The sequence below is a fragment of the Pristiophorus japonicus genome, chromosome 9 (genome assembly GCF_044704955.1).
Source record: "Pristiophorus japonicus isolate sPriJap1 chromosome 9, sPriJap1.hap1, whole genome shotgun sequence".
Lineage (NCBI taxonomy): Eukaryota > Metazoa > Chordata > Chondrichthyes > Pristiophoridae > Pristiophorus > Pristiophorus japonicus.
This window is the reverse complement of record NC_091985.1, coordinates 72173840-72198730: the sequence shown is the minus strand read 5'-3', so window position 1 is coordinate 72198730 and position 24891 is coordinate 72173840. Positions and strand designations below refer to the sequence as shown.

The following is a 24891-nucleotide window of genomic DNA, read 5'->3' as shown; positions in this document are numbered from 1 at the left end:
AAATCAGTTAATTGCTTTCTTTAAGATTCATTCCCTGTCCAGTGATTCAATTAATCTGGAAGAACCAATCACCGTCCTCCATCCTTGTGATGTCATTACTTTTCATTTCTCGTTTTGTCCTCTTGACAGGACCTGTAATAGCTCCAGGCTCGAGCTGCCTCCGTTGTCAGGGAGACGCTGATGTTTAAATCTCCCTCCAGCTGTTCCAGGCTCGCCCTGTAAAGGGGAGGTCATGCTGTGGACTCTGCATTGGAGAGAAGGGGCCACCACTACACCACTGGGGAGCGGGGTGCTGTGGGTTAAACTTGAAACCTATTATATCTCTAAATTTTTCCAGTTCTGATGAAAGGTCATCGACCTGAAACGTTGGCCAGAATTTTCTGGGGTCAATGCAGGTGCGATCGGAGGTGGGTGGGGTGGGAAATTTGAAATAAGTTGCAGCAGGTCGGGAACCTACCATCATCCCGCCCCCACACGCCTTTTCCTCGGGCGCGTTTGCCAGTGCGGCACTGATTCGACCAGCAGTGGCCAACAACCTAATTTAAATCGTTACCATCATGTTGTCAGACCCTTAAGCGCCTTTTTCAAACTTTCCCTGGCTGTCCATAGGATTCACGCAACTCGGGAACACATCTGTCAGCCTGAGGCGAGAGTTGAGTGGCCATTGCTCCAGCTGATTAGATGAAAGCATGAACTGTGCTATAAAAGCTCCCACCTCATAGCTGATCACTTTCCTCAGGCAGAAGCTGTTGTTGACTGCATTCCCAGCACAGATTTAGCTTTCTACAGGCTGCAATTATTGCAACAAAGTCGCCGTCCAGTCTCACCTCATTGGTACAACCTATCACTCCATTGACAGATTGCTTCTCTCATCTCTTCTTGACCTGCCATTTATTCCATCAGCATGGGTGCTATTTGTACTATCTCATCTTAGTCCTCAGAATCGGACCACGATGAGCCCCAACATCAGCAGCATCAACAACAACACCACCAACCTTCTCCTCAACCACCTGATGCTGCACAGGACAGAGGGCATCAGCGAAGGCTGTATTGCGCTGGAGGCAATACCCCTAACACAGGGTATACAGGCAGAGGATGAGCTTCCTCAACATGACTGAGCAGTGCAAAGGGAGGCTCAGGCTTTCTTGCCAGGTCGTCGCAGGCATTTGCGCATTGCTCGAACAAGACCTGCAGCCCAGAGGATCAGTGGCTGTCAAAAGTCATCAGCACCATCAACTTCATCACCTCAGGCTCTTTCCAGGGATCTGCAGCAGACACTTGTGGCATCTCACAGTTGGGTGCCGATGCCCTCTTTGACATGTCAGCTAATTATATCAACTTTGCTACTGATGAAGCCAGTGTTACTGAGTGGATGCTCAGCTTTGATACTCTGGCTGGCTTCCCACGGGTGAACAGTGTCATCAACTGCACACATGTGGCCATCATAACCCAGGATCATTATACATGTGTGTGCCAAATTCCCTGGCAGCTGCCATAAAACTTTCATCCTTCACCATTCTACCCTCCCTAGCTCTTCACTCCTCCAAGTAGACTTTCTGGATTGCTGCTTGGAGACAAGGGCTATCCACTGAAGACGTGGCTCATGATACCCTTGAGGAGACCAAGTATTGAGGCCCAGGAGAGTTATAATGAAAGCCACATTTCCATAGAGTAGACAATAGGCATGCTCAAAGTGCGCTTCATATGCCCTGACGGAGCTGGAGGAGCCCTTCAGCATGCACCAGCCAGGGTCTCCAGAATCGTCATGGTCTGCTGCGCCATGCATAACAGGGCACAGCAGCAAGGATTAGAGCTTCATGAGAAGCAAGACACTGAGGAGGAGGAGCAGGAGGAGGAAGATGAGCATCAGCTGCAAGACGAGGAGGAGCAGGAGCTGGAGGAACCTGCGAGCCACAAGCACCGAGCACGTTGCTGCCAAAGTCTGCTCCTCCTGCGACTGTGCAGTGGCAGACTCGGCCATTGCTGTTTGAGGAGGCATCTGGGGCTTTACTGAGGAGGTGGCAATCGGGGAGAAGTGTAGGCACTTTGAGAGGAGCTGACACTTCCCTCTCCCCTCTCACCATCATCCCTCTCATGGGTCACCCGCACTTCCCTACTAGCAAGGAGTTGGAGAGCACCTTGATGCACATCAATGGGGCCATGAAGACCCATGTCTACACAGACATCCCTCCTAGACAGAAGGTCTATGAGCTTCTGCCATCTATTCTCCATAGGTTCCATGTGCTCATGTGAGTGGCACATTAGCTGCCCCATGCAGGTGGCCATCCTATCCATGGAGGAGCCTACAGGCATCATTACCTGAAACATGGTGGTGTTCATGTTGGAGGTGAACTCCTCCATTCTCTGAACATTTGCAGACATCGCGCTCGCAAAACCTGTCAAGAGTCCCCTGTACTTTTTCCTGCATCTCCAGGATTGCACGCCTTCTGGATGCCCCCCAAAGCTCAGCATCTGCATGCAGCTGAGCAAAGGTCGGAGCATCTTGCGCCCTCCAGCAAGGACTCTCCACTACTGTCCCTGACTCCACCATCTGCTTTTGCTCACTTGTGACTTGTGACAGACCCGGTGACAAAATTATTCCATCTCGTGTGGCACCAACTGACGCATGCGTCTCTGCGCTGGTGCTGGGTGCGCTTATGTCTGCTGATGCCCTCAGAGGCTGGAGGCTCCTCTGAGGAGTCATCTTCCTCTTTCTCCTGGACATAGGGGAAGGCTGGGGTGGGGGATCTTGATGGACCCGTAGGAGAGTAAAGAAATGAGTTAGATATGCCCTATGAAGAATGGGTACAGATACCATTATGCTCATGATGACCATTCACTGGCTGCTGACATCAGTGCCCGTATGAGTGACTGATGTGTGCCATGTAGCTGTATGGTATGTAATTCTGTCACCAAGTTGTTGAGATGTTTCCATCTCTCCGTCTCCCACCTCCAGCTGCTCGGCCATTCCCGATACTTCCAACGCAGCCTCCTCTGCTGTTGTGACGATGGAAAATGATGGATCCAGTTCTCTCCCTCTCCCTCTTATTGTACACTCTCTTTTCCTACAAGGAGGGAAAGAAGAGTTTGAGTGAGCATGATGGAATGAGTGTATGAATGGATAGGTCACATCCTTAGAGGAGACTATGATGGATTGGCCTCCTTGCGTGTTGTTAATTGGTATAACTGCATTTGGATGAAGGCGAGTGTGAAGGGTGGGTAGTAAGATGGGTATGTGATAATGCCGATAGAGAGAGAGGGATGGGTGGACATGCAAGGTATGTTGGTGTGAGTAAGGATGTGCAGGAGTAGGGTTGCGAAGGCAGAGTGATGGGGATGTGATGAGAGTCACAGCAGGATGAAATTGAGTGTGTCTTTGTACTCCCTTTTCCTGATCAATGAGATCATTGATATGTTTCCAGCACTGCACCTAAGTCTTCCTGACTATATCCCTGCTGTTCACCACCTCTGTAATTTGCAGCCAAGCTCTTTTTGTCTCCTGGGGAGGTCTCTTCCACCCATTCGAATGGGAAGTGGACCTCCTTGCGTGCTCTGACTCCCTCCAAATCATCAGAGAACCTGGGTGCAGTCCTCTGCCTCTGTGCAGTCATGTCTCCAAGTGTTTGGAGCAATCAAAGCCTCCAATGCAGTGACTGCACACTCCTCTAGATGATCCTTCAAATACAATGTGGCCATGGCTCATTTAAATATCACGGCTGAAAATGCATCATGGAAGACGTCATCAGACCCGCACCATTTAATACGTTTGGGTAATGCGCTGGGCGGGCTTAATATGCCCCCATTAGCGCAAAGTCAATTTCTGCAGCGGGATGGAAGCAAGAACAGGGTCGTGACCCGCCACACCGACTGCCCACACCCGCCCCGCCCAGGTAAGGGAAATTCCAGCTGTTAACTCTGTTTCTGTCTCCACAGATGTTGCCTAACCTGCTATGTATTTCCAGTATTTTCTATTTATATTTCAGGTTTCCAACATCTGCAGTATTTTGATATGAACATTTTTCCACTCTTTTTCTGTCTGAGGGGTGGCTTTCTTATGGAATTTACAATTCAGAAACTCATCATCTTCACATATGTTGTGGAGTATTTCCAGGTATTACTCAAATCCATTGATTTTGAGTGTTGTCATCTCCATCCACTTTATACAAACAAATAAAAACAATATACAGAGCAAACACAATTAATCTTAATTTTCTGCCTCAGAAGAGGTATTAGGTACATGGAAATCAATATTGATGTCAGGCTAAAAATGAATGAAGTCTGTTTAGCACCAATAATTTTCTCAGTAGTATTCTCTGCATCTATTTCTGGTGAACTTGGCAACATTCTTTTCAATTTCATCCTTGCAGGCCAATTAATAAGCTCAAACAGTGCACTATTTTCACAACACAGATCCAATAGTTAGATCATGCTAAGTCAGTTTTTTACAAATAATATATACTTATTTATTTTACACCTGCAATATAATTTGTAATATATTAGTCTTATCTTCAAGAATATCCACTACAATTGATTAATGTAATTAAACAATAATTCAGTCTCTGTAGGGACTTACATTATCGCCCTCTGTGTGGCTCACTTGCAAGCACATGCATTTGTATGGATTGGCAGTAGTGTCACACTGATCAGCATGACCATGGCAGTTACACCTGCAAACAAAGAGAAAATAAAGTAATTGTTGAAATAATGAAACATGTACATTGTCATTTTATTTACAGACAATCCAGAATGTGCCAGAACTCAGTAGTCTGGCAGTAAAAGCTTACTTGAGTAGCATAACTTCACACGATCAGAAAATAATTTCAGCCCATCTAATTCATCCACCCAGCATGACCCGAGATTCCCCCTCCTCATTCCTTACAGTATCCAACTGATTCTTAAATAATTCCAGGGCTTTTACCATTACTTCTCCATTTGGAGGTCTATTCCATGTGATGATAACTCTTTGCATAAAGAACTTCCTGGTATCAGACCTACATTTGCCTCTTACTAGTTTGAATAATTTATGGCCCATTGTGATTTAATTTCTGACGAAGGGTCATTGACCTGAAACGTTAACTCTGTTTCTCTCTCCATAGACGCTGCCTGACCTACTGTGTATTTCCAGCATTTTCTGATTTATTTCAGATTTCCAGCATCCGCAATATTTTGCTTTTGTATCAGTGATTTAATTACAGATTTACCTTTTCCGTACAATTTATTATCTTGTACACTTCTATTATATCACACATCAGATGCCTATTTTCAAGTCTCTCCAGTCTTTCTTCTTATTTATTCCACCATCAAGGTTCAGTCTTGTGACACGTCTTTGCAATGTCTCTAATGCTTAAATGCCCCTCTTGAGTCTCGGTGAAGATAACTGGATATAGTACTAATATCCTGTGGTGTAGCTCTCAGGAAATCTGTGGTTGGAGTGAAATTGTGGTCATGAGATAATTGTGGATGAGGAAAGCCATCAAGTTCATCTTGGTTGATCCTTCCACAAAGTCCTCAAGGTTCCCCGACTGCAGCATCCAATTGTTTCTTAAATGATTCTTGGTATTTTATCTGAGAATCTGGAACACACGACCTGAAATGGTGGTGGAAGCAGATTCAATAGGAAGTTTCAAAAGGCAATTGGACATGAAGAGAACTAATTTGCAGGGTTATGAGGAAAAAGCTGGGTTGTTGGATTAAATTGGAAAGCTCTTTCAAAGAGCTGGCGAAAGCATGACGGGCTGAATGTCCACCTTCTGTGCTGTAAGTTTATATGACTCTATAATACATGTATTGATCACTCATAGTTTCAGGAGGAACTTCCTGATGTCCATCCTAATTTTACCATTTACCAACTTGAATCTCTGTCCGCTGTCCTGGACTCACAATGTAGTTTAAAGTAGTTTTACTGATAAATGTTTTTCATACCGTTAATGTTCTTAAGATCATTGCTCAGATGCTTCCCTTCAAGGCAGACAGTCCAAGTTTATCCAATCTTTTCTCACAGCTCAGACCTTTGACACTAGTGATCAGCATTTGGACTCTTCTCTACTCTGTCTCCAACACTGAAATGTTTCCCTTGTGTCTTGGCTTCCCCAGGAATTGTGCCCACTGCACCCCTCAAAGTCCCTGCAGATGTACCTCCCTTTCTGGGCCAAGTAAAGGCACTTTCAAGGGAGAAGTGAATGGTAATTCATCTCAGAAGGATCATAGAATCATAGGGAGAGTTTTAACCTGGAGGAGTGCGTGGGTTTGGGTGCAGGTGGAGGGTAAAAACCAGGCAAAATGTGAGTGCGTCTGGAAACCATAAGCCGCCAACTTCCGCGATTAACTCGAGCGCATTAGGCTGTTTACAGGCAACCCCCTCGGAAGAGACAGGTTGCTAATCACTCAACTGGAGAGAGATTTCAACAAATTTTCAAATTTAATGGTGCATCCACAGATTTCCTGGTCTTCCTGAAACTCACCAGTGGTAGCAAGGCGAGAACACAATGACAACTGAGGGGGATAATTCAAGCTCATGGAAATGCAGCAATAAATACTCAGGGGTGGAAATTCGGTCTCTGGCCACCTCTGTTCATGGTAATGGTGGCGGAAATCATTTCTGAGTGGGCAACCTGCTTCCAGCTCCCCGCTGGGATATTCGGTGCTGGTTTTGCGGGGGCTCGGAGTAGCACCGCCCGGGAGAGGTAGGCCGATGTGCAACGCCCCTGGTTGCGGCACCGCTCCTAGATTTGTTTTCTGGGGGTCTCGTAGTTCCTGGGAAAGCAGAAGGTCTGAGCTGTACCGGCGGCAGTGAGGGAAGGAATGTCTACCTGAGGTAAGTGTGATTGTCTTTTAATTTTTAATTTTTATTATTTATGTTTATGTGGCGTCAGTAAGGTATTGGGAATGATTTTGGTGTTTTTTTTGCCGATTTCTTTTTGTCCCAGCCAAGCCTCTCCGAGCCCAGTTCTTTAGCTCGGGATTTTCAGTTGCTCAGCTGACCTTGCGCCCTAAAAGTGTGGGACGCCTCCCTTAGCGCTCCGTTCCACACTCAGGGCCCAGCTAAATAATTTTGCAGCCGCAAACACAAACCATTTCCCGGTGCAAAATCTACCGCCTGCTGCCATTGGCCCCTCAAAATGGCCGTTACCTAATTTCCATCCCTCAGTGCTTACAGCTGCTCTCTCACCTGCTCGTGGGAAAGGGTTTGTTCACAGTACTTTTGTTGAGAGTTTACTTTCTACACTTTGGAGGTTTACTGAATCACATCAGAATGGGTGTTGTTTTGGCTGCCTTAGATTGGACTTCGGATGAGGAGCAATATGACCAGCACCAGCACCAAGAGCAGCAGCCTGATCTTGAGAGAAGTGTAGCTGGACAGCAGAGAGGGGAGCAGCAGAGAGGGGAGCAGCAGAGGAATGCAGCTCACAGGGGGCACTACCCATGACACATGGTCTACAGGCACAGACATGTTTCCTTGACATGTCTGAACAACAACAATAACTTGCATTTATATAGCGCCTTTACTGTAGCAAAACATCCCAAGGTGCTTAACAGAGAGTTATCACAAAAACTTGACACCAAGCCACAGAAGGAAATATCAGGACAAAGGTAGGTTTTAAGGAGCATCTTAAAGGATGTGAGAGAGACAGAGAAGCGGAGAGGCATAGGGAGGTCCAGAGCTTCGGACCATGGCAGCTGAAAGCACGACTGCCAATGGTGGAGCAGTTAAAATCAGGGTAGTGTAAGATGCCATAATTGGTGGATGCAGAGATCTCGAAGGCTTGTAGGGCAGGAGGAGTTTACAGAGATTGGGAGGAACGAGGCCATGGACGGATTTGAAAATAAGGATGAGGATTTTTAAATAGAGGCACTGTCAGATTGGGGGCCAGTACAGGTCAGCAAGCACAGGGGTAATGGATGTACAGGATTTGGTGCAAGTTAAGATATGGGCAGCGGAGTTTTGGATGAGTAAGAGTTTATGTAGGGTGGAAGATGGGAGGCCGGCCAGGAGAGCTTTGAAATAGTCAAGTCTAGAGGTAACAAAGGCATGAATGAGGGTTTCAGCAGTAGATGAACTGAAGCAGGGGTAGAGACTGGTGATGTTACAGAGGTGGTAGTAGATAGTCTTGGTGATGGAGCAGATAAGTGGTCAGAAGCTCATCTCGGGGTCAAACACAACAGCAAGGTTGTGAACCGTCTGCTCAGCTTCAGACAATTGCCAGGGAGAAGGATGGAACAGCAATGATTCAGGAGGCTCAGGTTGTCACATCAGGTGGTGGCAGACATCTGCAGCTTGCTAGAAGATCTGCTGCTTGCTGGAACTGGTGACCACGTGTTACCAATTGTTGGTAAAGTGACTACTGCCCACAAATATTTTGCCACCAGATCCTTCCAGGGCTCTGCTGGAGACATATCCAGAATCGCCCAATCGACAGCCCTCAAATGCATAAGACAGGTGACTGATGGGTTAATTGCCAGAGGTGGCAATTATGTGAATTTTGCCTGTGATGCACTAGTCAGAATGAGCAGGTGCTCGGGATTGAATCTCTGGCTGGCTTCCTACAGGTGCAGGGCATCATCAACTACATACACATGACAATCCGAGCGCCCCTAGATCAACCAGAAGTATTTGTGAAGCACAAGGGCTTCCACTCCATCAATGTGCAGCTGGTGTGCAATCACAGTAAGATATTTCTGCAGGTATGCACAAGATTCCCGGGGAGCTGCCATGAGGCCTTATTCGTGTGACAGTCCAGGCTCCCTGATGTCTTCACACTTGGAAACACACTTAAGGGGTTCATGCACAGAGTCAAGGGTTGGCTGATGACACCTATCAGTGACCCGAACAATGAAGCCCAACAGCATTACAATGTATGCTATATAACCAACAGATGAGTGATTCAAGAAGCCAACGACATGCTGAAGATGCACCTCAGATACCTAAACAGATCTGGATGCACCCTTCAGTATGCACCAGTCAGGGTGTCTGGAATGATTGTGGTGTGCACAACATTGCACAGCAGCGAATTTGGACCTGCAAGGCCGGCAAAGAGCTCAGATCCTCTTCGGATGATACCGAGGAGGAGAAGGAAGACGAAGAGGAGGAAGGTAATGATGGAAATGCAGCAACAGCTGCTCACTTTGCTGCCAGGGATGCCCTTATTAATGCAAGGCTAACTTAGGTTGCACCAGTGGACCGATGTCAGAAGCACATGCAATGGCCAATCTTCCCACCCTGTTACAAAGCAGTCCTGCAAACAACCAACCACCACTTTCACATGTCCCCATTGGTCCCCATCAATTCATGTCTTCCCATTCATCATCAAATAACTTAAAAGGCGACTTGCCAGCCAGCACCAAGAACGGGAAAGTGGTGCAAAAGAATTACATTTACGTGATTAAACGAAAGAACAGAAACTTAGCAGCGTAACATTTTCTCATACATTCTTGTGAATACCCTTGTGCTACTGCTACTATGTGGTGCAACCCCTGTGGCTTCAGTCAAGGTACAGGCAGGCTGTTCAGATCCCTGCTCTGACTGCTGAAATGCTCTTGTCGACATTGGATTTGGAGCCCCTGTAGCCCCCACCAAAAACTGCTTCATCTACACCTGTGCAGGCCAACTTGCCCATTGGGACACAAATACTGGGTACTGACTGAGATGGGGCAACAGGTGGGAAGTAGAAGCGCTTTGACTGGAGTCCCCACTTCCATGTCCCCTTTCACCATCATTCCTCTCATAGGACCGCTGGATTTCACTGCTACCACTTTGCTGAACAGCACCCTGGTGCAGATCAATGCGACACTGTAAGGCCAAAGCTAAGGTATCTGTCATCCTATTTAAGGTGGCAAACATGTTGGCAGCCAAAGTGTACACGTTCGTGGTCAAGGTGTGCTTGGACTTATTTGACTGCCACATTGGATGTTCCACAGAGTTGGCCACACTATTCATGTAAAAAGACACTGTTGCAACTCCAAACTGTTCCAAATTTCTTCTTCAGATTCGTCCTTTAAATACTGGAGTTGAGATCGCGTCATGTGGGTCCTCATCACGCCCGCTTCAGCAGAATGAACACCAAACCCAGAATTAAAATGATAAGGAGCTGGTGAGTTAAAAAGCCATTGACAAATGTGCTGAACTTACTTCCGGGTTTTGAAACGCAATATCAAACTCCCCTACTCCCAACACATCTACAAGTTAATATCAGGGCCATAGAAACTTACATAGAAACATAGAAAATAGGTGCAGGAGTAGGCCATTCAGCCCTTCAAGCCTGCACCACCATTCAATAAGATCATGGCTGATCCTTCACCTCAGTACTCCTTTCCCGCTTTTTCTCCATACCCCTTGATCCCTTTAGCCATAAGGGCCATATCTAACTCCCTCTTGAATACATCTAATGAACTGGCATCAACAACTCTCTGCAGCAGGGAATTCCACAGGTTAACAACTTAACAACTTAACAACAGCACAGAAGGTGGTCATTTGACCCATTGAGCCTCAGCCAGCTCTTTGAAGGAGCTATTCAATTAGTCCCACACCCCTTCACTTTTCCCATAGCCCTGCAATGTTCTCCCCTTTAAGTCCCTTAGGCAAGCAGCCAATCTGTTATGTAAAGGAAATTTAAAACATCATAATAATTGTTTTCATCAGCCCAATTTGGGCTCTCCTTTCAGAGCAGCATAGCACTTCTCTGCGATCCAGCCATTCAGCAGATGAACACTTCTGCTTTGCTAATATAGGTTCAGGTGTCCATTCCAAATATTCAAATAATCTTGTTCCCAGAATCTGGGAGTGTCATCGGCAAGTCACAACAGCAGGCTTAGGTCCTGCCAGACAGTACTTCCAACCGTAACTGCAGATTTTGCAGCCTGTTGTGGTTATGTTCTTATGTTATAGATAAACAAATATAAACAGACAAATTCTAATTCTAACACAATCTTCTATTTTGTTGGCAAAGTTATCAGAAATGGTATATATTCAATAGTGTTATATCTTTAGCTCACATTTTCTTAATGATAAGAGCTGCACTGACAAATAACTAACGCAGAAATATGAAGTACAACAAAAAGTTTAGTAAGTAGAGCACAATATCCTTCTCAGTATGCCTCGGGCCAACCACACGACAATTTCCATTCTGGTAGCAAGTGGAAGTGATGTGCAGTGACTCGACAAATGATTTTCTCGAATGCCCTTTGAGGAACCGGCACTTCCTCACTAAACTTTACAAGTTATCCGGTAGAAACCTGAATCGCATATACAGACTTTCAAATCTCAATGTTGCTGGCTAACTGACAATTTCAGGAAATCTGCCTGCAGCTTCAGAGTTGGGAGCTGGCACAGCAGTACAATCGGCACAATGATTCACAGTCCTCCAGGACAAACCAGGACACTTGCAAAGTAGACAGCAGCTATCTCCTCTCGACGGCACAGCCAAGATCAAAAACTGAAGCAGAGATTCCCTGTGGGTGGAAAACCAGCCAGGTTTGACTGAGTCCTATGTGTATTGCCCTCATATACAAAGGAAAATGGTCATTTTTTGTACTGGGTAAATTCCAAACAGTCAGTGTCCAAAAAGCATAGATGAAAGAGGCATGGATGAGACATTTACCAACTTAACTATCTCCTCAGAGGACTGGAGAAGAGGCAGATAATATGGTAACAAATAAGAGAGGGTAGGATAGAGAAGAGTGGAGCAAAACTGGTTGAAGGCAAGGGGCATCTGGTCACTTGGCATCCACCCATAGGAGTTGGAAATGGGAGAGGAAGAGAATGTATGGAGGTGAGTATCAGCAGAGGAAGGGGCAGGAAAGAAACAGGTATTGGGTGGGTATCTCTGAGGAGAAAAGGTAGTGGTACTAATAGGAATGACAGAGTGGTAAGAAGAGGGATAGGTAGTGAGAAAGTGAAGGGGTAGGGGATGTGATGGCTTTAAGTGGGTGAGAGAAGCATGAGTGATTGGGAGAAGGGATTTTCCCTGCAACACCCACTTCAATTGTAGTTTATGGCCCCTTTCTAACTTGCACCATGTCCCACTTCCCACCTGAAAGAAAAAAGAAACAGACAAAGGGGGTAATTTTTATTATGCGATAGCCTAAAATAGGTGAAGAGTTATGGGGAGCGGGCGGGGAAGTGGAGTTCAGGCCAGGATCAGATTAGCCATGATCTTTTGAATGGTGGATCAGGCTCGAGGGGCCAAATGGCCTAATCTTGATCCTATTTCTTATGTTTCTTATGTTATGTTAAATGTATTCAATGACCCAGCCTCCACAGCTCTCTGGGGTAGAGAATTTCAAAGATTCGCGACCCTCTGAGAGAAGAAATTCCTCCTCATTTCTGTTTTAAATGGGTGACCCCTTATTCTGAAACTATGTCCCAAGTTCTAGATTTCCCCATGACTGGAAACATCCTCTCTGCATCTACCCTGTCAGGCCCCCCCTATAATCTTATACATTTCAATAAGATAATCTCTCACTCTTCTAAACTCCAATGAGTATAGGACCAACCTGCTCAACCTTTCTTCATAAGACAACCCCTTCATCTCAGGAATCAACCTCGTGAACCTTCTCTGAACTGCCTCCAATGCAAGTATATCCCTCCTTAAATAAGGAGACCAAACCTGTACGCAGTACTCTAGATGTGGCCTCACCAACGCCCAGTACAGTTGTAGCAGGACTTCTTTACTTTCATACTCCCTCCCCTTGCAATAAAGGCCAACATTCCATTTGCCTTCCTAATTACTTACTGTACCTGCATGCTAACTTTTTGTGTTTCATGTACAAGGACTCCCAGATCCCTCTGTACCTCAGCATTTTATGATCTCTCCCTATTTAAATAATAATTTGCTTTTTTATTTTTCCAACCAAAGTGGATAATCTTACATTTTCCACATTATACTCTATCTGCCAAATATTTACCCACTCACTTATCCTATCTATATCTTGCAGATTCTTTGTATCTGCCTCACAACTTGCTTTCCCAATCTTTGTATCATCAGCAAATTTGGCTACATTACACTCGGTCCCTTCATCGAAGTCATTAATATAGATTGTAAATATTGAGACCCCAGCACTGATCCTTGTGGCACCCCACTATTTACAGTTTGCCAACCTGAAACTGACCCATTTATCACGATTCTCTATTTTCTGTTAGTTAGCCATTCCTCTATCCATGCTGATATATTACTCCCAACCCGTGAGCTCTTAACTTGTACAGTAACCTTTTATGTGGCACTTTAGTGAATGCCTTCTAGAAATCCAAATACACGACATCTACTGGTTCCCCTTTATCCACCCTGTTCATTACATTCTCAAAGACCTCCAGCAAATTTGTCAAACATGATTTCCCTTTCATAAAACTATGCTGTCTCTGCTTGGCTGTATTATGATTTTCTAAATATCCTGCTAATACTTCTTTAATAATGGACTCCAGCATTTTCCCAATGACAGATGTTAGGCTAACTGGTCTATAGTTTTCTGCTTTCTGTCTCCCTCCTTTCTTAAATAGGGGCATTACATTTGTGTTTTCCAATCCGCTGGGACCTCTCCAGAATCCAGGGAATTTTGGTAGATTACAAACAATGCACCCACTATCTCTGCAGCCACTTCTTTTAAGACCCTAGGATGCAGGCCATTGGGTCCAGGGAACTTATCCACCTTTAGTCCTATTAGTTTGCCTACTACTTTTTCTCTAGTGATAGTGATTGTAAGTTCCCCCCTCCCAATAGCCCTTGATTATCAACTATTGGGATGCTTTTCGTGTCTTCTACCATGAAGACCGTTTCCTGGTGGATCAGTGAATTGGATAGGAATGCTGCCTGTGTAATTCTAGTGATATCTGGAAGTTAAAATAGCCCTGTGATCTGGGTTATCGAGTGAGTTTCAAACTTATCCCATTGCTCACTTGCCAAAACCCACCCGGGTTAAAATCAGGGCCAATATTGTCATTTTTGTACTGATACTTCCAAATGTCACTTTTTTTTCACTGCTGTCACTCAATCTCTGTTCGTGAACACAAATTTTCTTACTTGTTTATATTTCATTCAGCAGTAAACTGCAGCATTTTCTTGTGACAAGTAATCAACAAGGACTTATTGGGGCCGAAATTTCCCCCCAACTAAAAGTAGGTGCACCTACAGTTTTTGAAGTTTTAAGAGCGATTTTCAGCACTTTATTTTTTTTAACTTCTGGACGGTGTTGAGCGGCGGAAGTGTTGTTGTAGTGGTGCGGACGCGGGAGCTGTCATTAGCACTGCACTGCCCAGCCACAAGGAGCTTCCTGCCCGGGGAAAGCTGTTAGTGGCACTGACCAGCAGCCAATCTGCTCCTGCAGAACAATTTCCCATGGGGCAATTTCCCACGGGGCTATTTCCCTCGCGGGTTGGAAAGGGGGTTGGCGCCGGTCGGTAAGGAGGCGGCGCGTGCCCGTCGGGGCGGCAACACGGGCGATCACCACAGGGAAAACCAGATAGGGCAATTTCACAAATGTCGGTGGCTCCGCGCAGTCTGGGCAGAGAGTCCTTACCCGTACCGTGGCCGTCTCTTTGAGGCGGTCACAGCTCTTAAAGGGGCAATTTCAGCCCCATAGCCTTTAGCACGCACATTCTTCTTTTTATTAATGACACAATTTTCAGAATGGACAGAAAATTCTGAATAGTGTAAATGGCCATTACTCCTTTTTTAGAACCAGTTTTCCACACTTTATAATGCATTTCTCTATGATTGTTCCATTGAATATCAGGCAGAAAATATACCTCTGACGTTTACAATCCTGAAAACTGAACATCAGTAGTTGCCTTTTTGAAGATGTAAAAAAAGTAAACAAATTAAATATAATTAATAACGCTTTTTTTTAATCATACTGAGAGTTAAACTGCTGAGAAACAACCCCATAAATAGAAAGTGGGCCAGAAACTTCACAGTCAGTCCAGCAAACTCCAAATACAACTTGGCAGTAGACTGCTGAAACGGATAAAAGTTAAATTCGAACTCGGCTTACCGCTAATGTTTCCAGGATGGCCGTGTGGCAACAGCGTCTCCTCCTGCCCTTTACAAAGCCATTGCCATAAAAGAGGGGAGGGCTGGATGTGTGGTCCATGATCATCAGAGTTCCGGTGCCCTGAACCTAGTTAGGGACCTAGCATATGGTCAGCACTGGAAACCAACGGTCAAATGGCAGTTGCGCAGCCCATCCAAGGTCCAGACCAGGATCGTGAATCTGATAGAGATCCAGACCTGAATTCTTTCTTTTGGAAGGTTTTATAGCAGCCCCCTTTGCATTAGATCTGCAGGGGCAGCTTTAAGATTCTTCTGGAACAGGTGGGAAATCTAGCATACTCCCTCCTTGGCTTTTTGTGTTGTAATACCATGTCATTTCTTGCCACGTTTCAATACTAAATGGCAAAGATGTTTGGTAAAAGATTGTCTACTGTACACACTTACGAAACATGTTCATATATGCATTTATTTATTTGTTTTATGGACTGCTTAAAGTCAACTGAAATATAGTAGCTCTGTAAACCTTCTATACACAGTAATTAGATAACATATCTGCTGGAGGGGTTATGTTTTCAAATAAATGCCATTATAAGGCTTTCTCAACCATGAACAATCTACACTGTACTATTGAGACTTGTGGAAGATAGCCCTTTCAGGAAGCTAGCTCTGTTTTCAATCACTTCCAGTACATTCACAGAAGTGATATATATAACAAGAGATAATGGCATTGGTATGAGAGTTAAAATCTGCTTATCTATATTTTTGTCCTTGATAATAATGATCAGCAATAATGAAATGGATTTGATAATATTCCACCGCGTGTAAAGGGTTCTAAATGCACCTTACTGCATGAATATTTGTGTTGCATTGACATTCATATATAGTGCATCAGTTACATATTTCAGCTAGATATGACAGGTACTTCCAAGCCCTGTAATTTATTTTTCGTTTCACACTGTATCAAGAATAATAAAATGATTAATATAAAACCACCCAATGAAAGCAAAGGGAAAACTCCACAATCACAAAAGAGGGCCTTTGATAACCAAAAAGATTAAATAAAAATAAACCTGTATCTCATTATAATTGAAATATATTATGGAACTGACCAGTACATATTTTAAATGATAACTGTAATATGAATATCATCTGCAGCTGTATCAAAGTGGAAGAATATTTCAACTGGAAGGTAAATGTTACTCAACCAGTCATGATAAATTGGGAAATATCCTCCACTGGTCTTTTTAAACAGAAAACATCTGCCTGGTTAACTTGACATATTCAGGGCAAGTATTTCAATGATATTTCTTAAATACTTAATCAAATCTTACCTTCCACTTATAGTGATTTCATCCACTCCATAATATCTGTGCCTGAAATTCACTGACGTTTGTCTGGTATGGTATTGGCCTCTCAGGTGAATTCTTATATGAGTCGCCTTGACAAATCTTTGAAGAGCTGGAGTATTATAAAAGTCATTGTACCCAGGACGCCTATTTGGTTCAGGAGTCAATATACTAAAAGTCACATTTCCACGTGAATATGGAATGTTCCTGGTTAAAAATAAATGAATTAGAAAGAAAAGAATAAAATTATTAATTCACATCTGAACTGAATAAAAATGGTTTCCTCAGAAGACAAATAAAAATGTACTTGGGGTCCCTAGTTTATAGGAGTAATTCCTTGTACCTATTAATCATTTGGCCCCTCGAGCCTGCTCCGCCATTCAATAAGATCATGGCTGATCTGATCATGGACTCAGCTCCACTTCCCTGCCCGCTCCCCATAACCCTTTACTCCCTTATTGCTCAAAAATCTGTCTATTTCCGCCTTAAATATATTCAATGACCCAGCCTCCACAGATCTCTGAGGCAGAGAATTCCATAGATTACCCTCAGAGAAGAAATTTCTCCTCATCTCAGTTTTAAATGGGCGGCCCCTTATTCTGAGACTATGTCCCCTAGTTTTAATTTCCCCCATGAGTGGAAATATCCTCTCTGTGTCCACCTTGTCGAGCCCCCTCATAATCTTATAATAAGATCACTCTCATTCTTCTGAACTCCAATGTGTATAGGCCCAACCTACTCAACCTATCCTCATAAGTCAACCCCTTCATCTCCGGAATCAACCTAGTGAGCATTCTCTGAACAGCTTCCAATGCAAGTATATTCTTCCTTAAATACGGAGATCAAAACTGTATGCAGTACTCCAGGTGTGGCCTCACCAATACCCTGTACAGTTGTAGCAGGACTTCTCTGCTTTTATACTCTATCCCCCTTGCAATAAAGATCAACATTCCATTTGCCTCCCTGATAACTTGCTGCACCTGCTTACTAACTTTGTGTTTCATGCACAAGGACCCCCAGGTCCCTCTGTACTGCAATACTTTGCAATTTTTCTCCATTTTAATTATAATTTGCTTTTCTATTATTTCTGCCAAAGTGGATTGTTATGTTCAGAATAACTCCACAAGACTGTATTGCAAGTTCAAACTGTTGTGACCTTGGTCTCTTTATTCAGACTCCAGAGTGAGGAGGCAGCATGGTGGATTACCTTTTATACCTGCTTGCACAGGCTGCACAGGTGACCCTTAGGTCTCCCACAGGTGTGCCTCCTAGTGGCAAATCTTACATATTGATGAGGTTTACATAGATACATAACATCACTTCCCCCCCGCCCCCCAAAGTCTTATGTACAAGTTATTTACAAGTTGAGGCGATCTGACGCTCTGCGTCCCCGGGTCGATCACCTGAGTTGAAGTCCTGGCATGGGCGAGTTGATCTGATCGTTGCTGCACGGTCGTGCAGCTGGTCTGATCGGACTGACAGGCATGGTGGGTTCATCCTCGTGGTTGACGGCGAGGTCGCTTGTGTTAATGGGTCACTGGGGACCAGGTCCTTTCACAGTGGTTCCTGGTTATTTGTAGTTTACAGTTTGTCCTGGTCCAAATGCTCTGTGCGTTTGCCCAGTACATGGTTTCACAACAAACGTTCCATTTTCATCACAAACACTCCATTCCCCTCTTTGGCTAATATAGTGCTAGCAGCCCATCTGGGGCTCTGAACATGGTCTACATCATTTATTCTGATGTCACATGGAGGAGCCGTGCGATCATGCTGCATTCTCTGCTGATAGCATACAGAAGGCTCGGTTCTGAGTGCTTCTATCTGGTAACTGCGTAGCACCCGGGATATCCGGGTCTGTAGGGAGTCTACCGTGACACGTGTGGTGCTTGGATTTATGATTTGGGCTGCCCGCTCTGGACTATTGTCGCTGACCCTAAGGTCTGGCAAGCCAAGGATGGCCGATATGGCCTTGAGACTTTCAGTGGTGGCGGGAGGCCGCGTGGTCCCATGGATCCTGGGCCATGGTATGGAGACCCCGGAGCACCGACTATGTGTAGCCTCCCTGTCTTTCTTTGCAACATGGCAGGGTTGCCCCATAGGGGCCAAGTTGATGGGATGAGCAACTTGTCTTTGCGACGGATATGCTGCAACATCCCATCTAGCAGTCCACCGTTAGCAGATGGTAACGTGGGATCCTGGCTGGTCCAGGTCCTAAACTGGGGAGCCGTTACGGTTTGCCCCTCACTTTCTAGCACTTCCATGACAACGAGCCGGTCTGCACCCTGGTGGTGGGCAATGGTAGCCAACTGAGGGCATTAGCGCCGTGCTCAGTGCCTAGCCCGTGGCGGATCATGTTACAGTGCACAGATAGTGTTAGACATATTCGAAACAAAGCATTGATAATGGTGCCTCTGCTCTCCCAGAACTGTGAGATAGGCAGCTTATCTGATTCGAGCACATATTGGGACGCTCTTTGGTACGTCTCTTTTGTCCCGTGAACACAGGCTATTGCTTTGGTTAACTTATTGGATACATGTACAACCGGTTGGGGCTCGCCCACTACTTTGGCTTGCTGCACAACACGCCCGACCCCATGTGAACATAAGAACATAAGAATTAGGAACAGGCGTAGGCCATCTAGCCCCTCGAGCCTGCTCCGCCATTCAAAAAGATCATGGCTGATCTGGCCGTGGACTCAGCTCCACTTACTCGCCCGCTCCCCATTCCCCTTAATTCTCTTATTGGTTAAAAATGTATCGAAAAATGTGATAACACGTCACTTTGGGTGGTGGGTACCGCCTGTACCGCTGCTTGATTGAACTTTACCTCCTCGTGGTCGTGATGAGCAGCCTGTGCCTCGGGGATCTGCAAATGGATCTGCACTTCAATGTTTGGTTCAGCTGAAGGTGGGGGCTTGCTCAGCCTTTGAGCAAGGGAGAAGGTACACAGAGGTCATCCCAGTTCCATCGAATCTTCCCCATCCACCTTCTGCCAAGCAGCGTTGGCCCATTACCTGAAACAGTCCGCAGTGGTAAATCACGCACTGCTCCCTCATGGGATACTCTTATGTCCGCACAACCAATAACTGGTGTAGATGCACAGCTTCGCCTGAATCAGGATCAGCTTGGGTCGTTGTGCTCTATCGCCCCACAGCCTCTCTCTCGAATGCCTTCTGGCTTATTACTGATTGACTCGCCCCCGTGTCCTGTTCCATGGAGTTTAACTTTTAATGTTATCGGAGGGCTTTTGGTGGGGAAGGTGTGTACCCCATATACATCCTCTTCATCCTCAGGTTGAGTTGCCTCTCCTGTTTGTTCAGCATGATCCTCGCTGGATCGGTCGTCCTCTCCTGACTCAGCCATGTGATGAGTTACAGGTCGTTTGCACATTTGCTGAAGGTGCCCCATTGTTCCACAGCCCTTGCACACATAGGGCTTGAATCGACAGTGATGGGCTCTATGATTGCCCCCGCAGCGCCAACATGGTGTTAATGGATATGCATTCACGCCCCACGGCAGACTTTGAGTTACCCGAGGCCTAGGCCTGGCCTGTGCAGTCGTGTGAGCCCTGCCCTGTACAGTTCTGACTGTGAGCTTCAATTCTGTGAAGATATCTGTTTTGTGTTGTCGCTCATGGATATGAAAGCCTGGGCTATCGTGATGGCCTTGCTCAGATCTAGGGATTCGGCAGACAGCAGTTTGTGAAGAATGCCCTCGTGGCTGATTCCAAGCACGAAAAAGTTCCACAACATTTCTCCCAAAGATCCTGCAAATTCGCACTGTCCCGCAAGATGTCTTAGGTCGGCGACAAAGCTCACCATGTTCTGGCCCTCGGAGCGATGGTACGTGTAAAAGCGATACCTGGCCATTAGGATGCTCTCCTTCGGCTTGAGTTGTTCCCGAACCAGCGTGCACAGCTCTGTGTAAGTCTTGTCCGTTGGTTTGTCTGGTGCCAGCAGATTTTTGAGGAGGCCATATATCGAAGGCCCACATACGGTGAGGAGAATCGCCCTGTGCTTGACCGCTGTCTCAGCCTTGTCCAGTTCGTTAGCTTCCCAATCATCACCCTGAACAAATCGCTCAAGAATACCAACGGCAGCCATTACCGCGTGAAAGTTCGTGATCCGTTACTCATCACCAATTTGTTATGTTCAGAATAACTCCACAAGACTGTATTGTAAGCTCAAACTGTTGTGACCTTGGTCTCTTTATTCAGATTCCAGAGTGAGGAGGTAGCATGGTAGATTACCTTTTATACCTGCTTGGCCAGGGTGCACAGGTGATCCTTAGGTCTCCCACAGGTGTGCTCCCTAGTGGCAAGTTTTACACATTGGTGACGTTTACATACATTCATAACATGGATAACCTCACGTTTTAACTCCAAGACCTCATTTAATTCCTGCTAGCTAACTTCTTACTGTTCTAGTTGGAAAGTCATCAGTAAGTGCCAGAAAATCTGGTGATCCCAGAGGCCAGCCATCAACAGCAGTTAAGTGGTGGGACCAGGTGCAGGAACTTCCTGCAGTGGTCCCGCAATTGGTTGTGGTGGGGTAGGGGTGGGGGCATGTCAATGGTAGAGGAGGCCTAAACTTTTCTTATATTTCCTAAACTCACTGTCACTTCCCGCTCAGACCGCCCAGTTAAAACTGCCGTCGGGTCCAGATGACGTCACGCATATGTTAAAAATGGCCCTGCCGATATTGGGTACATAGCTTGCTCAGTTCATCTTGTTAAATTCACAGAAGGACAGCTCCCGGCGGCTCCAGGGACTAGAATGACCTGAGCGATTTTAACTACCCACCAGCCTGGTTCCTGCTGGGCGGGTTAGATTAAAATCACCCCCTGAATTTCTTTATCCAGTCTGAGTATGGAAACCTTAAGTGTGTTGCTTCAATACAGGGCTGAATTTTAACGTGGAAGAGGGCATGGGTTTGGTTGCGGGTGGAGGTTTAAAGCCGACGAATTTGACAGCGCATTGGGAAGCCGGCTCCGATCCACCAACTGCCACATTTGACTGGAGTGTGATTATGCTGCAGGCGTGCAAACCCATTGGAGAGGCGGGTTGTCAATTTCCAAATGCTAATCGCTCAATTAGAGCGATACTGACACACTGTTTTCAGTTTAACGTTGGGTCCACGGGTTTCCTGAAACTCGCCAGTGAAAGCTAGGCAAGTACACAAGGCAAGTGATTGGTCTGGAGCAATCTCAGGCAAAGATGCCAACAAATACTCAGTAGTCACAGCTGCTGGTGGGAAAGGATTTGTTGCTGAGAGGTTATTTTGTACAAATTAGAGGTTACTTTCTACTCTTTGGAGATTTGCTCTATCACATCAGGATGTGTGCCGCTTCTGCTGCCTTAGATTGGACCTCAGATGAGGATCATGATGACCAGCAACAGCACCCGCAGCCTGCTGGTTACCGACCTGTAGCTGCACAGCAGAGAGGGGACCAGCAGAGAGTTGTAGCTCGCAAGAAACAGGGTCTACAGGCAGAGGCTCAGTTTCTTTGACATGTCTAAACATCAGTGTCTAAGGAGGCTCAGGATGTCACATCAGGTCGTGGCATTGGTCTCCATTAATTCATGTCTTCACATTCATCATCAAACAAGTTAGAAGGCCACTTACCACCCAGTATACAAAAATGACCAAGACGGGAAAGTGGTAAAAAGGAATAACATTTATGTGAGCTAAATAAAGAACAAAAACTTATCAAAAGACCATTTCCTCAGATATCATAGAAACATAGAAACATAGAAAATAGGTGCAGGAGTAGGCCATTCAGCCCTTCTAGCCTGCACCGCCATTCATTGAGTTCATGGCTGAACATGAAACTTCAGTACCCCCTTCCTGCTTTCTCGCCATAACCCTTGATCCCCCGAGTAGTAAGGACTTCATCTAACTCCCTTTTGAATATATTTAGTGAATTGGCCTCAACTACTTTCTGTGGTAGAGAATTCCACAGGTTCACCACTCTCTGGGTGAAGAAGTTTCTCCTCATCTCGGTCCTAAATGGCTTACCCCTTATCCTCAGACTGTGACCCCTGGTTCTGGACTTCCCCAACATTGGGAACATTCTTTCTGCATCTAACCTGTCTAAACCCGTCAGAATTTTAAACGTTTCTATGAGATCCCCTCTCATTCTTCTGAACTCCAGTGAATACAAGCCCAGTTGATCCAATCTTTCTTGATAGGTCAGTCCCGCCATCCCGGGAATCAGTCTGGTGAACCTTCGCTGCACTCCCTCAATAGCAAGAATGTCCTTCCTCAAGTTAGGAGACCAAAACTGTACACAATACTCCAGGTGTGGCCTCACCAAGGCCCTGTACAACTGTAGCAACACCTCCCTGCCCCTGTATTCAAATCCCCTCGCTATGAAGGCCAACATGCCATTTGCTTTCTTAACCGCCTGCTGTACCTGCATGCCAACCTTCAATGACTGATGTACCATGACACCCAGGTCTCGTTGCACCTTCCCTTTTCCTAATCTGTCACCATTCAGATAATAGTCTGTCTCTCTGTTTTTACCACCAAAGTGGATAACCTCACATTTATCCACATTATACTTCATCTGCCATGCATTTGCCCACTCACCTAACCTATCCAAGTCACTCTGCAGCCTAATAGCATCCTCCTCGCAGCTCACACTGCCACCCAACTTAGTATCATCTGCAAATTTGGAGATACTGCATTTAATCCCCTCGTCTAAATCATTAATGAACAATGTAAACAGCTGGGGCCCCAGCACAGAACCTTGCGGCACTCCACTAGTCACTGCCTGCCATTCTGAAAAGTACCCGTTTACTCCTACTCTTTGCTTCCTGTCTGACAACCAGTTCTCAATCCACATCAGCACACTACCCCCAATCCCATGTGCTTTAACTTTGCACATTAATCTCTTGTGTGGGACCTTGTCGAAAGCCTTCTGAAAGTCCAAATATACCACATCAACTGGTTCTCCTTTGTCCACTTTACTGGAAACATCCTCAAAAAATTCCAGAAGATTTGTCAAGCATGATTTCCCTTTCACAAATCCATGCTGACTTGGACCTATCATGTCACCATTTTCCAGATGCACTGCTATGACATCCTTAATAATTGATTCCATCATTTTACCCACTACTGAGGTCAGGCTGACCGGTCTATAATTCCCTGTTTTCTCTCTCCCTCCTTTTTTAAAAAGTGGGGTTACATTGGCTACCCTCCACTCCATAGGAACTGATCCAGAGTCAATGGAATGTTGGAAAATGACTGTCAATGCATCCGCTATTTCCAAGGCCACCTCCTTAAGTACTCTAGGATGCAATCCATCAGGCCCTGGGGATTTATCGGCCTTCAATCCCATCAATTTCCCCAAAACAATTTCCCGACTAATAAAGATTTCCCTCAGTTCCCCCTCCTTACTAGACCCTCTGACCCCTTTTATATCCGGAAGGTTGTTTGTATCCTCCTTAGTGAATACCGAACCAAAGTATTTGTTCAATTGGTCCGCCATTTCTTTGTTCCCCGTTATGACTTCCCCTGATTCTGACTGCAGTGGACCTACGTTTGTCTTCACCAACCTTTTTCTCTTTACATACCTATAGAAACTTTTGCAATCCGCCTTAATGTTCCCTGCAAGCTTCTTCTCGTACTCCATTTTCCCTGTCCTAATCAAACCCTTTGTCCTCCTCTGCTGAGTTCTAAATTTCGCCCAGTCCCCAGGTTCGCTGCTATTTCTGGCCAATTTGTATGCCACTTCCTTGGCTTTAATACTATCCCTGATTTCCCTAGATAGCCACGGTTGAGCCACCTTCCCCTTTTTATTTTTACGCCAGACAGGAATGTACAATTGTTGTACTTCATCCATGCGGTCTCTAAATGTCTGCCATTGCCCATCCACAGTCAACCCCCTAAGTATCATTCGCCAATCTATCCTAGCCAATTCTCGCCTCATACCTTCAAAGTTACCCTTCTTTAAGTTCTGGACCATGGTCTCTGAAATTACTGTTTCATTCTCCATCCTAATGCAGAATTCCACCATATTATGGTCACTCTTCCCCAAGGGGCCTCGCACAATGAGATTGCTAATTAATCCTCTCTCATTACACAACACCCAGTCTAAGATGGCCTCCCCCCTAGTTGGTTCCTCAACATATTGGTCTAGAAAACCATCCCTTATGCACTCCAGGAAATCCTCCTCCACCGTATTGCTTCCAGTTTGGCTAGCCCAATCTATGTGCATATTAAAGTCACCCATTATAACTGCTACACCTTTATTGCATGCACCCCTAATTTCCTGTTTGATGCCCTCCCCAACATCCCTATTACTGTTTGGAGGTCTGTACACAACTCCTACTAACGTTTTTTGCCCTTTGGTGTTCTGCAGCTCTACCCATATAGATTCCACATCATCCAAGCTAATGTCTTTCCTAACTATTGCATTAATCTCCTCTTTAACCAGCAATGCTACCCCACCTCCTTTTCCTTTTATTCTATCCTTCCTGAATGTTGAATACCCCTGAATGTTGAGTTCCCAGCCCTGATCATCCTGGAGCCACGTCTCCGTAATCCCAATCACATCATATTTGTT

At 45.5% G+C, this 24891-nt stretch overlaps 1 protein-coding gene across 4 annotated transcripts in view; it reads right to left on the bottom strand.

Moving 5' to 3' along the window:
* ush2a (Usher syndrome 2A (autosomal recessive, mild)) overlaps positions 1 to 24891 on the bottom strand; it is a 1282968-nt gene that overhangs the window by 1005903 nt on the left and 252174 nt on the right. For all 4 annotated transcript variants that reach the window (XM_070889457.1, XM_070889458.1, XM_070889459.1 and 1 more), the window contains exons 8-9: positions 16310 to 16531; positions 4574 to 4667 (exon numbers count right to left, since the gene is read on the bottom strand). In XM_070889457.1, the coding sequence (XP_070745558.1) occupies positions 4574 to 4667; positions 16310 to 16531 (316 nt within the window). The remainder of the gene's footprint in view (positions 1 to 4573; positions 4668 to 16309; positions 16532 to 24891) is intronic.